Raw genomic sequence first — 17,680 nt, 5'->3', positions numbered from 1 at the left:
ATGTGTTTTGGGAAATGGTGGGCGTGGAAGGGGTGTTAGTTGTCTTCCAAATACTTTCGACTATTAAAAAGGGCACAAGCCACTCCAATTTGCAATTGAATGAGCCCTTTTCGAAGTTTCTACGACAACTTCGATACGAAGTGCCCTGGTCTAAAGGAAAAAATTAATACATTGTGACAACATCGTTCTTATATGCATCCAGGGCATAACTTAAAACCCTTGCCCTGAGGGTTGTGGGGGAGTGACCTCCTCAAAAATATATTTTCTATCTAGATATCAACTATGCTGAACAAAATGGCTATCTCAAAATTTTCATTGGATGTGTTCGGGGGAATGATAGGCGTAGGGGGGGGGGGTTAGTTGCCCTCCAGTCACTTTCGACTATTAAAAAGGGCACTTGCCACTCCAATTTCCAATCCAATGAGCCCTTTTCGAAGTTTCTACGACAACACCTTCGATACGAAGTGTCCTGATCTCTGACCAAGAAATAAACAATACATTGTGCCCAGATCGTTCTTTACTTAGGCAGCGCTATTGCGCTGCCTATGGTATTAAAGCGATATCTTAAAGCGAGCATTACTCGCTTTAAGATCTATTTATTCATTTATATTATTACTTGTTGTATGTTTTTTGCTATGATTGTTTATTTTAATTTCTATTCGTTTTGGGTTTCATTTATTCTTTAATAGTAATTTGTGGTCGTTTTTAGTTTGAATTTTAAAAGGTATTTGTATCTGCTGAGCTTAAGTTTAAAAGGGCCTTTACTTTTCTTTGTAAAAGTTATTTTTCAGAAAGTTTTTTTTTTAATTAATGAAAAGAAAAGGGAATTTGTGAAAGAAGAACTCCAAACGTTTACAAAAAAGAGTTTTAACGAACAGAGAAATAGGAAAGGCCAACAAAAAAGGAGAATAGAATTTACGAAGAAAGCGAATATTTGTTTGATAAATAATTGGGTAACCGCAGCAACACCCAGTATCTCCGATTTTATTTAAATTTTTGTTTTTACTCTGTCCAATCAAATTTTTCTTAATAGCGTACTCATGTCAACACGTTCTATTCTTTTTTTTTTAATACCAACGGTATTGCAACCACTTTTTGCCAATCAGTTTATAAATATCCTGATCAGTTTCCTGTTTTGTGGCAACGATTTCTTGTTTGATTTCAATGAAAAAAAAAAAAACATCTAGGGATACGAAGACGTAGGCACTCAGCCTGTTCTTACTTCCCGCAGGAGAAGATGTGCAGAAAAGAGTTCTTAAAAGAGAACTTGCTCTGAATACAGATTTACTAGACAACTTGGATTCAACTTAAAATAAGAAAAAGTTCGAAGGGTACCAATACATTAACTTGAGTTAAACCGATTTTCACAAGTAAATTGGGGTTCAACAATGAATAAAAGAATTCGCTTAGTTGACGATGCATTGAAAGGAAAAACAATCAGCTTTTTTGAAACAGGTAAAGAATGTTGTTAAATTTGAATATCTTACATAGCACACTCTTCTAAAATATTCTTATTAGGGTTTTTATTTTGTAGTAGCAAAAAGATAATAGAAAGAAGGGCTAGTCTATAGATTAATATTGATACCATGATTTGACAAGCGGTTGTGGGTGCAACTAATGTCACCATTCCTGCCCATATTAGTATGATTAAATTAAATAAAAAAAAAAGTTTTTTTTAACTGAAAGTAAGGAGCGACATAAAAATTTAAAACGAACAGAAATTATGAAAGGGGCTTCCCCTCCTCAAAGCCTCGCTCTTTGCGCTAAGGTTTTTTGTTGTTTTAAAAAATAAAGTTGTGAGACAGAGTCAAACTTTAGCGTAAAGAGCGATGCGTTGAGAAGGGGATAGCTCCTCCCACGTACGAGTTACGGTTACTATTGAAATGTCGCTCCTTACTTACAGTTCATTACTACGAACTGTTTGATAACAGGCTTTCAGCCAAAATTCGATCTTGGAGGAGGGAGCAACTCACGTACTTGGGTTGGGGGTTGATCCAAATAAAGAAAAAACCTGTCTGAATCCAATATTTGCCAGTCCTTATGTCGCACCAGCTAGGGCTGCCGCAAACGTACTGCCTCAAGTACAAGTTCAATATTTTCAGATATTACAGTATATTTTACTAGCTATTTGTTTTGGATTTCTGGGCACGGATACAGATAATCAAAATCCTTCTTCCCATAGTCCACCATATGGACTATGGTCCATATGGACTATGGACTATGGGAATAGTTCATATATATATAATCATTTCTGCTGGTTCTTTTGCTCTTAATATCACCCGGTATTATAAAGATGACAACACGGTAAATCATACGAGGAGTGACTTTTCCCTAATTCAGGAAGTTGTTGAGTTTGTTGAAGACAGGAATGAGCGCACAACCTCTTTTTGATTAGATGAGGGTTATTTCAAGCTTTTACCACCGCTTAATTTTCACTTGTAAGGGTTGAAAGATTCTATGAAAATACGTCCTAAGTAAGATGAAAAAAAAATTTGGCTTTGGATCTTGTTTTCACATTGGGAACAGACTTGCTTGTACGTACATCTTCACAGAGTCTCTCAAATCTTACAAGAACTTGAAAACGCTTTTCCGGGCCCTAAATTCGGCTTTAGTTCCATCCCTGAGAGTCTATTTTTGTGGCAATAGAATTCGGGGGCACAGAATTCTTTAAGCTAGTGAAAAGCATTTCTTCTCTCTTTTTACTGACGGTGTACATGAACTTTTATATTCATTGAATAAAAAAATTTCTTGGTTTCATTCTGGAATAGAAATACAGAATTCTTTTGGTTATTAGGGGGTCCAAAATTTTGACCTTAAAGTACCTAAGGTCAAATGAAATTTATTTTTCATCATATGACAAATGATTAATATTGAAAGATTTTATCGATGTTCATTGTAAAAATTTCTATTCAATATTAAGTTGTCTGATTTACAAGAATCGTAGAGGGAAAGGGTTTCCCATAGCATTGTTTGAATTATTTCTTTCTTTGATAGTTTCTTAGGAACCGTCTAGACTTTTGAATTACAACCTTGAATATCGAACATGTCAACTTTCATCATTCAAGGTTAAACATTTTGGATAACAGCCAGCTGTTTGTTTGAACAACAATAAAAAAGAACCTTCAATTTAAAACCAATCTCTCTAATTTTCGTCCTGGACATAAATCTTTCATTATAGGGTTAACGAAAAAATATAGGGAGAAATTGAGAGAAAGAGAGCAAAAAAATAGAGAGAGACAGAAAGAGAGAAAGAAAGAAAGAGAGAGAGAGAGAGAGAGAGAGAGAGAGAGAGAGAGAGAGATCGAGAGAATACAGCTACCACACAAATATAAATATCAATATACAAAAGCGTATAAAAAAAAAAAAAACAGATTGGTATGTTTATATACAACTATAGAAAAGTATGCGCATAAGCTTGCACATTAATGCGCACACACGCTTCCGTCATCTGGTCAAAACCGAAAATGGCCCAGCAATACCCCATTGCTTTAAAGACAAAAGATATAAGATCTTGTAATATACTTACAAGCTAAACAATTTTCTTGAAAATACTGTATTCTCACCTCTTGATACTAATTACTTTGGCGTTTGAAGGGTACTCTTCTGGTTTTAAAAAGTAAGACGAAATGCCCTGTGAGGCAGCTTATTTTATACGATTTTAAGAAGATTGGAAACCCATTAGCCCTCCTTATTTTTTCATAAATTGTTTTTCGTGCTTCAACCCAAAGCAGCATACCCTTTGAAAGAAAAGCTAAAAGTTCGAAATGTCTTCTACAAATTAGAACTCCTCACGAGGATACTCCTAGCAGAAAAAGTTATATTTAATTTTGTTTCGAAGTCTTTTGAATAAATAGCTACCAAAATAATTAATTAAAGACCTAGATCTCTAGCAGAAACACCAAAGTTTCTTCGGTTGAAGACTCTAGCAAAAAACTTAGAAGTAGACTGGATTACTAGAGCCAACTTTTTTATCTTTCCTTACAAGGTCCAAAGAGACCTTCTTATTGAACCCTGCTTCAATATGCATGGTATAAAATCGTAGCATAGTTAGGTACTTCCATCATTTATTGAACACTTGTATATTTGATAATGGCTTTTAATATACAAACGTCTTGTACAGAAATAGTTAAAAAAAAATGTTCAGGTTTCTAAGAGTGACTCTGTAAATTTTTACAATGGGTCTGGCCTTATAAAGAGGTTAAAGTTTCGTACCCAATTATCTCCGAGTTTGGCTCCGCCAAAAAAAAAAAAAAAAAAAAAATCATTCCAAGGTGGAGTCTGTTTATACACCTCTCTCTGTAAGGGTGTGTATTTTTATTGCACATGTACTTGATTCCTCTCCGTATATTTTAAAAGTTTCTTTCCTTCTTAGTCAACCTTTCAACAAATTATTCAATTAAAATATCATCGTCTTGCAAAGTCGTAATTTTAAGTGTTCTGATGAAGATATTAAGTCTTAAGAGGCAACAACAATTAACATTGTTTTCAGCTCTTCCCCCTCCAATATAACAGGAAAGAGGTAATTAGATTCCCTTCGTTATATTTTAAGGAAAAACGTTCCCTCATTATATTTTACAAGCTATATACTATGACAAGGTTAAGGTGTCTTAATTTTAACTGTAAAAAGGAGTCGTGTTACAAAATAGTAATAACAAATGCATTTCAGTCGGCAATGTTGCGCATGCCATGTATGGTGAAAATGTGCAGCGAGGAGATGCACCGTGATGAAAGTAGGCCTCTGCGTGGTGCAGAGGGTTCAGTGTATGGTGAAACAAGTGAAACTTCAATATAGAGCTAATACCTAGTGGTGGAGAGAAAATTAACTTCTTGGTAAAAACTTAACAATATACTATTTAAAAAAAACTGATGAAATGTTTTCCATTTAACTTGTCTAAACTTTTTAGATAGTGTGCAAAGCTAATTATTGTTAAAGTAAAAAATACAGAATGGATTAAATTAATAAAAACAAAATCTTTCGTCCTTTTTTGTCACATTCAAAATAAATTCTTAAATAAAATACAAAAACAAGAATATATACTGAAAACCAACAGAGAGGCTTAATTATATTCAAGGTTTCCTCGAAAATAGTATAAATAAAAGAAGGAAAAATGAGTTAGACGCTAAAATAAGAGAATAAAGAGTAAGATTTTGGCAAGGGAAGGACGAAAGTGGCTTGATTTAGAGAAAACAAAAGGAAAAAATTACAGAAAGACAAAAAAGATAAAATGATCCTCTATCGAAGGGATTCTCTTTAATCTCTTAGAAAGGAGACATCCAAGGAATTCTATTAAGTGACCTTGAGGGAATGTTCAATAAAGAAGGCACGTTAAATGCCCTTTAATAGGTCTTAGAAAGGAGCATAAGAAGAAAAAGCTAGAGCCTAATTCTAAAGCTCACCTGGCAGTTGCAGAAGATAGAGCCCATGCTCCTAGACATAGATAAGCTGCACGTCTTCTTGTACACGTTGAACTAGCTTGTAAAGGTCTGCACACTGCTATATAACGTTCGAGTCCAACTGTCACCAGAGTCACAGACGAAACGTGAGCAGCTGTTAGTTCGGCATATGGAACCAGGTAACCTAAATGGAAAAAAATCATAGAGTTTTTAACAACCTTGTGCCTTCTTTGGTAGGTATTAAATAAAAAAAACAAGTTTTTTTAATTGAAAGTAAGGAGCGACATTAAAACTTGAAACGAACAGAAATTATTCCGTATATGAAAGGGACTATCCCCTCCTCGACGCCTTGCTCTTTACGCTAAAGTTTGACTCTTTCTCACAACTCTGTTTTTTTAAAACAATATAAAACTTTAGCTTAAAGAGCAGGGCGTTGAAGAGGGGGCAGTCCCTTTCATATACGGAATGATTTCTGTTCGTTTTAAGTTTTAATGTCGCTCCTTACTTTCAGTTAAAAAAAACTTTTTTTTTATTTAATTTCTGAGCGTTTTTGAAATAATGCAGCTTTAATTTTGGCTCGCCGTACATAAATAATTAGAATGAAATCTTCATATTAATTTTACTTTTTTGGCTAAATGGCTTCCTCAAAATTTTGATCTGACGTAACTTACGAAATAACTTACGTAACGAACTTCTATATTCGTATATTTTTATTACGTAAATGAGGGGCTCTCCCCCTAGTCAATACCTTGCTCTTTGTGCTAAAGTTTGAATTTTGTTCCAATTCTTTAAGAATGACCCCTGAATCACAAAGGCTGTTTAGTTAGAATAGATAGCTTTTTTGAAAATACTAAATAAACTTTAGCGTAAAGACCGAGGTATCGACTAGGGGGAGAACCCTTGATATATGCAATATTTTCTACTCGTTTTAAGTATTAATGCTGCTCCTTACTTTCAGTTGAAAAAACTTGTTTTTTTATTTAATTTCTGATGTTTTTGTTTTAAATAATACTGACAAATCCGGTGCCCCCTCATAGAAATATCCTTTCCCCCATGACAATATCCTCCATGGAAAGATCCTCCCACGTATCCCCTTCTTACGACCCCTCTCCCCACCAGAAAAAATCCCTTTTGAAAACGTCAGCATACTTGCAAATAACAAATACTATATGTAAACAATGGGTAAAGTTCATAACTTGCAGCCCCTTCCCTGGGAACTGTGGGGGATTAAGTCTTCCTCAAAGACATATTTACTAGGTTTTCGACTATGTTGAAGAAAATGGCTATCTCAAAATTTTGACCCGGTGACTTTGGGAAAAAATGCGCGTGGGAGGGGGCCTAGTTGCCCTCCAATTTTTTATTCACTCAAAATGGCGCTAGAACTTTCGATTTCTGTTCAAATGAGTCCTTCCGCAATATTTTATGACCCCTGGATCGATAAGATCACCCCTGTGGAAAAAAAAACAAATAAACACGCATCCGTGATCTTTCTTCTGGCAAAAAATGCAAAATTCCACAATTTTGCAGATAGGAGCTCGAAACCTCTACAGTAGGGTTCTCTGATAATATGATGGTTTTATTTTCATTAAGATTCTATCTCTTTTAGGGGGAGTTTCCTTTTTTTCGAAAATAAGGCAAATTTTTCAGGCTCGTAACTTCTGATGGATAAGACTAAACTTGATGAAACTTAAATATTTGGAATCAGCATAAAAATCCGATTATTTTGATGTATCTATAGGTATCAAAATTCCGCCTTTAGAGTTTTTGTTACTATTGAGCCGGGTCGCTCCTTACTTACAGTTCGTTACCACGAACTGTTTGATTTACATGCTCGAAATCACACTTTACATTGGGCGTGATGCAGGAAGAATGTTTACCAGTGTGTCTTAGGTGTCTTGGTACTGCTAATACCTTAGTGTTACTATTTTTTCTTATATATTTTTTGTTATTTAACCAGGTTTTAGTGCATTTAAACAAAAGAGTTGAATGTCAAGCGTTTTGACTCTGGTAGCAGGGTTTATGCTGTTGTTGTAAGCTCTTCTGAAGTAAAAGGATTTCTTGGGATTGTTTTGTGTCTTTACTTACCCTCCTTTTTCAATATTATGTCATGGAATTTGGTTTGCGGTTGTTTATGCTAATTGTGTTTTTGCTTAGTCAATGATATTAAAAATTAAAAAAAAAGGATTTGTACTAAACAAAAATAGATATGCGGCTGGTCTACCTCTTATCTAGAATTAAATAAAAAAAAACAAGTTTTTTAAACTGAAAGTAAGGAGCGACATTAAAACTTAAAACGAACAGAAATAATTCCGTATAGGAAAGGGACAGTTCCCTCCTCAGCGCCTCGCTCTTTACGCTAAAGTTTGACTCTGTCTCACAACTTTATTTTTTAAAACAATAAAAACAACTTTAGCGTAAAGAGCAAGGCGTTGAGGAGGGGACAGCCCCTTTCATATACGGAATAATTTCTGTTCGTTTTAAGTTTTAATGTCGCTCCTTACTTTCAGTTTAAAAAACTTGTTTTTTTTATTTAATTTCTGATCGTTTTTTAGTTAATGCAGCTTTTATTTGCATAAAAATTTTACTTTCTTTTTGCTAAATGGATGTCTTTACAAATTAACTTACGTAACTAACTTCTATATTCGTATATTTTTCTTCTGGCAAAAAATACGAAGTTGCAGATTTTTGCAGATATGAGCTTGAAACCTATGTAATAGGGTTTTCTGATACGCTGAATCTGACGGTGTGATTTTCATTAAAATTCTTTCACTTGTAGGGGATGTTTCCCCCCTCTTTAAACAATCGAGTAAATTTTCTCAGGCTCGTAGCCTTTTATGAGTAATACTAAACTTAATGAAATTTATATATTTAGAATCAGCATTATAAACACATTCTTTTGATACATTTATTGACATCAAAATTCCGTTTTTAAAAGTTTCAATTACTATTAAGCCGTATTGCTTGTTTTTTTTATCGTTTTTTTATTACGTATATGTTATTACGTATATGAGGGGGTTCTCCCCTTAGTCAATACCAAGCTCTTTACGTTAAAAGTTAAAAAAAATTTTAACTCAAAAACCCCTGAATCACAAAGGCCGTTTAATTATAATATATATCTATTTTTAAATAACTAAAAAAAAATTTTGCTTAAATAGCTTTGTTTTGAGTTGGGGGACAACCCCCTCACATACGTTATAATTTCTGTTCGTTTTAAGTTCTAATATTCCTTCTTACATTTCAGTTGAAAAAACTTGTTTTTTTTTTATTTAATTTCTGATCGTTTTTTAAATAATGCTTGGAAATCCGGCGCCCCCTTAATAGAAATGTCCCTTACCCCAAAGAAACATCCTCCACGGAAATATTCTCCAGATTAACCCCCTCCTCTAGCCCCCCCCCCTCCAGAAAAAATCCTTCCTGAAAATGGTTGTATACTTCCCAATAACCAATAAATAATGCTGGCAAGTCCGGCGCCCCCTTCATGGCAATTTCCCTTCCCCCATGAAAACTTCCTTCATTAACAGATCCTCCTACATAACCACCGACCCACCCTTCCCTCCCACTACCAGAAAAAAAACCTCCTGAAAACTTCTGTATACTTCCCAATAACCAATACTATTTGTTAACATTGGGTAAAGTTCATAACTTTTAGCCCTCCCTCTGGGAACTTCGGGGGATTAAGTCATCCTAAAAAACATATTTATCATATTTTCGACCATGCTGAACAAAATGGCTATCTCAAAATTTTGATCGGGTGACTTTGGGAAAAAAATTAGCGTGGGAGGGGGCCTAGTTGCCCTCCATTTTTTTTGGTCACTTAAAAAGGGGACTAGAACTTTTAATTTCCGTTCCAATGAGCCCTCCCACGATATTCTAGGACCACTGGGTCGATACGATCACCCCTGGGGGAAAAAAACAAAACACACAAACAAACAAACAAACAAACAAATAAACACGCATCCGTGATCTTTCTTCTGGCAAAAAATGTAAATTCCACATTTTTGTAGATAGGAGCTTGAAACCTCTACAGTAGGGTTCTCTGATGCGCTGAATATGATGGTGTGATTTTCATTAAGGTTCTATAACTTTTAGGGGTCTTTCCCCCTTTTTTGAAAATCAGCCAAATTTTCTCAGGCGCGTAACTTTTGATGGGTAGCACTAAACTTGATGAAAGTTATATATTTGAAATCAGCATTGAAATCTGATTCTTTTGATATATATATTGGTATCAAAAACCCGTTTTCTTGAGTTTCGGTTACCATTGAGCCGGGTCGCTCCTTACTTACAGTTCGTTACCACGAACTGTTTGAAAATGCTGTTTTATATGGTGTAAAGCAAATACACCATTATGAGCCCTTACTATCGAAGCATTGTAATATGCATTTTAGTTTTGCCGCGAAGACTGGGGGTCTTAGGGGGGACCTAAGCCCCAATATACTTAGGATATTCCCAGGCATGGTATTTAAAAAAAAAAAATGATAAAAAGCCAGTTATTGCAAAGGAAAGTTAATAGTTGCGTCACAATTTAGCACGAACATAAACTATTCTATATGCGAAAGTGGCTCCTCTCCCTCAATCCTCCCTTCATAAATATTTTCTTCGATGTTCCAGGAACTATGACACGAAGATACACTATTCTATATACGAAAGTGGCTCCTCTCCCTCAATCCTCCCTTCATAAATGTTTTCTTCGATGTTCCAGGACCTATGGTATACCAATTCAGCCTCTGAACTAGAAAGAACTAGTTTTTGAAGCCAATTGGATTAACTTTTATACTTTGTTATATTGCGCAAGTGCGATTGAGTGCATCACGGTAAATCATTTGGATAAGCTGTTTATTGTATAGATAGCTGAAAACTTGGATTTTTGGGTTATTATTGACTGTATTTGATTGGATTATCTTATTTCGAAGGACTATTCTAGTGTAAAATTGGCAGTTTTAGGGCCTGTGCGTTAACATGCACTGTTCAGTAGTAGAAGTGACCCTATTGACCCCATGTGGCACCCCTGCTGCCACCTATAACTTTTTTGCACACCCAAATAAGGGCATAGCCTCCCTAGGGAGAAAGATTGCGTAATCAGTCAATGACCTCTTTTTCCAAGGTCGATTTATTTGATGTTTCTATGTGTAATAACTCTGGAACGAAGGTTGCACATGCGCATTGAATTCTAACGGGAACAAGGTTATTGATCTAGGACTCGAGGGGGAAGTGACGTTCCGAGAACTTGATTGCGTAATCGATCGTGAATGTCATGGTGTCCAGAAATAGTATTTGTTGTTGTTGTTGCTCTCGCCAAATGTTATGAGTTTCCTGGAAACAGTTAGATCACATGTTTCCTTCTCAGCCAATCAGCGAGTCGGAAACATCCTCCTTCTCAGCCAATCAGAGGGCTTGTTACATATGGTTTTCCCCGTTACATAACAATTCGCCCTTGAGATTTCGTATATAACGGACATGCAATGTAATTCAATTATCAGAAAGTATTTTGACACAGTGTAAACAACAATGGATAATATTGATGAATTAGAAGCCTTGGCAACTACAATTTACCATGTAAGTTCCGTTTTAGTACATTTTCAAATAAAATTATTTTCCTTGGACATCCTCCAGTATATTCAGCTAAAATGTAAATATATTCCTTTACCCCAAACCCCCCCCCCCCCCCAAAACCATTGTTTTACGATCAAATTCTCGCAAAAAGAAATACCATTTCGATAAATTCCTTCCTTCTATATTTCCAACTAAATCCCCCCCACCATTGTTTTACAATCAAACTCTCGCAAAAAGAAATACCATTTCGATAAATTCCTTCCTTCTATATTTCCAGCTAAAGCGATCACTGACTTCTGTCAATTTTTAATGAAAATGCCGCTCTGTTTTGACACAAGACTCCAATGTGAGGCCTATAATTAGCTATCACCCTTTCTCTGTGACACCCGTCGCTATTAAGCCGCTAACTTGACAATACATTTCCGCAAGCATATAATTACTTTGTCACCCTTTTCCGATGTGTTCACGCTATCGGTCTAGCCAAATGGGTTTGTTTTGGCTGTCAATTTAAAACAGTTTTAAGCAAAAAGAGATTGCTGTATATTAAGCTTGTAGATTCGTAACCTGTATGGAAGTAGAGAAACAGATCCTAAACAAATTAAGTTTAACAATATATTTAGAACATTATGTGACAGGGGGCAATACATTGCTTCTAAGAGCTTCGTTGTAAGTTAATTATGTAATGGGGGGGAGGGCAATGCCTTCAATTCTACCACCATCAGTGTAAAATTAAAACAAACAGTGCAGGGCTAGAAAAGTCTTTGTGAGTTGCATGAAGCTAATATTATGTATAAATTGAATAGCATTTTAACATATGTTTGCAAAATATAGGACTACAGGTCGATGGGTTAACGATCTAATTTAAAGCCTATAGACCGGAAAATTTAATATTTTTCTAAATGTTAAAATTAGAAACAATGATTCCTATCCTATGACTATAGACTACTGATTGTCTAATAAAATCGTTTGATTTTTAAGCATAACATATGTCTCGCGAAATTTTTTTACGTTGTGCTCAACTGAAAAGAGATAAATTACATGGATGAGGGTACTAACTTTCTTTCTGTAAAAAAGGGGCAAATCATTTTGATACTAATTTTTTCTCTTCTTTTTAAGGCAAATTATGAAGAATGTATGGCGCCGCCACCCGCTAAGAAAGTCAGAGTGGACGAGAAACGACCATCCATTATTAAGTACGCTGGCTTGACCCAAAAACATGTGCAATCATTTGTACAAGAATGTAACGCCACCGGCCCGTCAGCCTTCCATCATACGTTGCCTGGGCCTTCAAGAGCTGCCCCACTTATGCAAGGTCAGGAAGTGGTCCTCCAGCATGCATTACCTGGTCCTTCGGGCACCCAAGTGCAGCCGGGATATGCAAATGTAGGCATTTTTTCCTACCTATCTATTTCTTCCATTGTTTTTTTCTTTTTCAATCCCAATATAAACATATCTCAGTGGGATCTTAACCCTCACCCCCAACCATTGTTTTAATTTTCTCTCCCTCGGAGATATCTAAAGGTAATTTTTTGCAAAGGAACCGCTCTTTTCTAATCTTTGCTATCGCTTCGATATCTCATAAGCGAATATTTTTAGGTAATTTCTATTAATAATCACTGCCTTTGAAACTCAAAATGCTATTTTTTCTATTCTCTGCTATTTTCTATGCATTCCCCCTATCTCTTCGCCGCTATCTCATAAGTGAATATTTTTCATGGGTAATTTCTAGTCAATTAATGCTCACCATTTGAAACTCAAAATCCCCTATTTTTAACAATTGATTATCACAAATTTTTATGATAAGGAACTTCGAGATTATTCACATTTATCTATTTGTCACATATGGATCCCGTAATTTACGCAAGGATATTTTAAAATAGCCTTCAATCTTACAAACCCTTGCCAATATTTTAGTGATGGGAAAACATTGTTGACAATATACTGAGTTAACGGTTTACAGCATTTATGTGCACTGTTGTCTCGTCTGAAGTTCGGTCTTGGAATTCGGAACACTCGCGCGGTGGCTTACTATAATTGTGAGCTAATGAAGAGTTCACCGAACTTTTAGAACGGAATTAGAGAGAAACTTGGACTTTTGCAGTCCAAGCGAATATTTTAACTTTTTTGGAGCATTATGTAAACGGCCGGGAGCCGCGGTGGGGACCGGGAAGTGCTGTGGGCCCAAGAAGCGCCATGGGTCAGGGAAGCGCCACAGGGATGCGCTGTGTGTCAGAAAAGCGCCACGAGGGGTCTGGGATGCGTTGTGGGGCAAATTTAGGGTGGCGCTGGTGGAAGCGACAAAAAAAAAAAAAATTTTTTTAACACTTTGAAAATAAACGACCAAATTGTCGCCTTCCATGTAAAGTGGCATTTTAGATTGTATTTATCTTATATTAAGTTGGATTTTCTTTCAGTTGAATTAACAAAATGTTATTAAGCAATAATAATCCAAATTTTAAAAACAGTAGGGCTGATTTGAACACTGAAAATAAGCTATTTGTTCATTTATAGATTGCATTGGTCCCCTACTCTCCGTCCAGTGAAGAAGAGGAAGAACCAATTCTAACACCGCCACTGGAGTTTCAAGACAATTCACTATGGGACGATAGCATTGAAGTACCTTTTAATATTGACGAGTTTTTAGATGATTTTTTAACTATTTTTTATTGTAGCACTTTTTAACTGGGGTACTTCCCTTTTATATGACAAAAAAATTGGAAATTTTTATCTTTTTTACCGGGGTATTAACCAGAGACCCATCAACCCTCGTTTCCCATCACGACTCCACTTCAAAAAAATTACGTGGAGCATTCGCCAGATTTTGTTGAACAACTGGGGGGAGGGGGTAATATACACGAGGGGGAGGGGGGTACACCATTCCCAGACTTTCAGCTATCCAACAGAATTTTAAATAATATAGGTGTTTTCACTGCGACGTTTGGGGATCCTTTTAATGCACTTATGGGGGGAAATTTTGTTTTTGACCCTATAGAAATTGTGCATGCATATGTAGATACAGTTCGTGCACTTCTGGAGAACCAAATTTAATTGTGGGGGAGGGATTCAATTAAGGCTTCTATTGTTTTAAAGGTTTTTTATTTGAATGAGGGGAAAAGTGAGGTTTATTATCATTATGTACATTCCGAGATGCGTTTGGTTTATTCAAATTTGGAAAATTTTGGGGGGTTTTTAGTGAGTGGGTGGATCAAATTATAACGCATCTCGAGAACTATAATGAAAATGGGAGTGGCTCAGTAGTTTTATTTATTGAAAATTTAAGTGTTAATATATGTAAATTTAAGAAAGATTTTATTTTAAGAGGGGGGGCTAGTTCTGAAAGGGATACTATTTTAAATTATAATCCAGATCTAGTAGGTTGTCGTGGTGTCCAGCGGATCTGTTTTGAAACAGATCAAAAGTGTTTCCGATATGTTTTCCTCATATCAGCATTCGAGCCTCTAGCTCGGGACGCTACTAAGAAGAATTTAGATCACTGGGCTGTGCATGGGAAGGAAGGGGCCGATTTCCCCATTGTAGATTTTTCATGCTTAGAAGGAAAATACCCAGTAACGCTTCGATCCATTGACATTTTTGAAAGGACTAATGCCCACTTAAATATTGGCGTTACTGTGGTACAATATGAAGCTGAATTTGAAGATGGGACTCATTCTAAAAGGAAGGGGGTGGTCTTCCCCATAAGGGGCCCGTCAGTTGATTTGGTCACACACTGGGTTTGGTTGCTTTACACACCGCCTAGTCAACCGAACACAATCGGTCATTTTAACCCTATCACTGACATTAGTAGAGTTCTGGGGGGTGGTAAGAAACAGCGTGCCCATTTCTACTGTCCAACATGCCTCTCAAGATTTTGGACTGAAATAAATTTACAAAATCATATGAGGCATTGTAACCGTCATGGTTATCATACAGTGGAAACGGTTTCAGGGGATAAGCCAATTTTACGAGTTGAAAATTTCCAGAGTACCCGTCTCCAGTGCGAAAAACGATCCTGGGATATTGAGGCTATGTTGGTGCTGGGGATCGATCCCCAAGATTCAAATCGGGTCAATTAACATCTGGATATTGCAGTATCCCATGCTCCTGCACACAGAGACAATTCTAACACCATACGATTGTTAGAAATAGTAGAAACATTGGATGAGCGGGAGTGCATGGTCAAGGCACTGACTAAACTGATTGGCACGGCTAATGGTGCTATTTCTCGTTTGAGAAATACCCATTATCCAATGGTGTTGTCTGCAGAGGATCGTCTCGCGATTAAAAATCAGAAAATATGTTGGGTTTGTAAGGGGGAGTTTGCAGAGGGGGATAAGGGGACTAAAGGGAAAAGAGGGGGAGGGGAAAGTCAGAGACCATGACCATTTATGGCAGGAAATATCCGCGGGGGGTAGTAATTTTAGAGGGGTTGCGCATCAATCGTGTAATTTAAATGTTAGCCAGCAGTTTTTATCCCTGTTTTTATTCATAACTCCAATTATGATTTAAAATTTATTTTACCGGCACTGGCATGTAAGCATAGGGAGGGAGGGAGAGTAGATTGTCCATAGGTAAATAGTTCATTTACCTACAACATTATTCCCAAATCAGCTGAGAAGTTATTGCTTCTCGAACTGAAATGGCAGGCAGTGGATAATGAGCGTATGTGCTGTAATAAAATCTGTTTTTTAGATTCCTTTTGTTTTTTCCCCATAGCATTGAGTAAATTGATTCAAGTGAAAAAAAGCGACACTTTTGATAGCTTTCCCTTGCTTAAACAGCACTTTCCAGACAGTGAAATGTATGACCTGTTGACCTGCCAAGGTATATACGCATACGACTATTACTGTTCTGGCGCACGCTTAAGTGAGGTGAAACTACCTCCAATTGAAGCTTTTTACAATTCACTGACCAACAGTGAATGCACAGCCGCGGAGTTTGAGTTTGCCAATAAGGTGTGGTCCAATGGGTATTGTAAAAATGTGTTGGATTATTGTAGACTGTACTTAGCCAGTGACATTTTAACTCTCCTAGATATACTCTGTAAGAATAAAGAACAGACCTATTTATTGATCAGTTTATATATAGGCTTCTTTTTGGCCACACCCTATGTTGGAAGTGATTTAATTTATAACATTTGCTGGTAAGACATTGGCATCAGGACTGACAATTATGGAAACCTCTTTGTAGAGCGTTCAATGAGGGGTGGGGGTCTGTTTTTCATGGGGACCGTGTCTTATCAACCGATCCGAGCGGACAAAACACCGGTGCAAAGTCAAATGCAGTGTTCTTGGACATGAACTCATTGTACCCCTCGGCAATGTCACACTACTCTTTGCCGTGTGGGAACTATCAATGGCTTGAGAATCCTTGTGAGTTCCCCGACATTACCACCGTCAAAGACTATGGGCCACAAGGATGGTTCTTTGAAGTTGACGGTCACATTCCGCTGGCGCTTCAGGACTCAGTCAAAGATTTTGTCTTTCCCTGTATCAGTCGACCAGTGAGAAGGTGCTCTCTGAGCCCATACAATCAATCAGTGTTTAAGGATATGAGATTGCACTGGACCACCTCCAAACAGAAGCTGATTGCTTATTTTGACCCTACAGAGAATATTATTTTTCACCACTTGCATTTACACTGGATGGTGAACAACGGTTTCAAGATCACCAAAATACACTGGGTCCTGCTGTTCAATCAGCGACCCTACTTGAAAACGTTTATCGACACCTTTTTAAGTTAGGTTAGGTTAACATATCATGAGCGCTCATGATAAGTTAACCTAACCTTTTCCGGTGAGTATGGTTAGGTTAGACTAGATTAAGTTAGGTTAGGTTAAGTTAGGTTAGGTAAGCCCATGTACGCTTCACTTAGGTTAGCTTAGGTTAGGTGAGAGATAGGCAAAAAGTTAGGTGTATGATTAGGTTAGGTTAGGTTAGATTAAGTTAAGATAGGTTAAGTTAGGTTAGGCTAGGTTAGCCCAAGTACGCGCGCGTACGTAGGCTAACCTAGCCTAACCTAACTTAACCTATCCTAACTTAATCTAACCTAACCTAACCTAATCATACACCTAACTTTTGCCTGTCTCTCACCTAACCTAAGCTAACCTAAGTGAAGCGTACATGGGCTAACCTAACCTAACTTAACCTAACCTAACTTAATCTAGCCTAACCTAACTATACTCGCCGGAAAAGGTTAGGTTAACTTATCATGAGCGCTCATGATAAGTTAACCTAACCTAACTTAAAAAGGTGTCGATAAACGTTTTCAAATAGGGTCTCTGATTGAACTGCAGGACCCTGTGCATTTTAGTGATTTTAAAACCGTTGCTCACTATACAGTGCAAAAGCACATGGTGAACAACAATATTCTCTTTAGGGTCCAAATCAGAAATCAGTTTCTGTTTGGAGGGAGTCCACTGCATCCCCATATCCTCAACCAATGAACGATTGTAGGGGCTCAGAGAGTCCCTGCTCACGGGCCGATTGATACAGGGAAAGACAAAATCTTTGACTGAGTCGTGAAGCGCCAGCGGAATGTGACCGTCAACTTCAAAGGACCATCCTAGTGGCCCATTGTCCTCGACGATGGTAATGTCGGGGAACTCACAAGGATTCTCAAGCCATTTATAGTTCCCACACGGCAAAGAGTAGTGAGACATTGCCGAGGGGTACAACGAGTTCATGTCCAAGAAGACTGAATTTGACTTTGCACCGGTGCTTTGTCCGCTCGGATCGGT

At 37.0% G+C, this 17,680-nt stretch overlaps 1 protein-coding gene across 1 annotated transcript in view; it reads right to left on the bottom strand.

Moving 5' to 3' along the window:
• Positions 1-9,848, bottom strand: part of LOC148949780 (mu-type opioid receptor-like) — a 37,802-nt gene extending 27,954 nt beyond the window's left edge. Inside the window, exons 1-2 of the mRNA XM_089092788.1 lie at positions 9,830-9,848; positions 5,398-5,578 (exon numbers count right to left, since the gene is read on the bottom strand). Of these exons, the coding sequence (XP_088948914.1) occupies positions 5,398-5,578; positions 9,830-9,848 (200 nt within the window). The remainder of the gene's footprint in view (positions 1-5,397; positions 5,579-9,829) is intronic.
• Between the last annotated feature and the right edge of the window lie 7,832 nt (positions 9,849-17,680).

The sequence above is a fragment of the Artemia sp. Qi Xiang Cuo genome, chromosome 8, assembly GCF_049724085.1.
Source record: "Artemia sp. Qi Xiang Cuo chromosome 8, ASM4972408v1, whole genome shotgun sequence".
Lineage (NCBI taxonomy): Eukaryota > Metazoa > Arthropoda > Branchiopoda > Anostraca > Artemiidae > Artemia > Artemia sp. Qi Xiang Cuo.
This window is presented reverse-complemented; position numbering and strand designations above follow the sequence as displayed.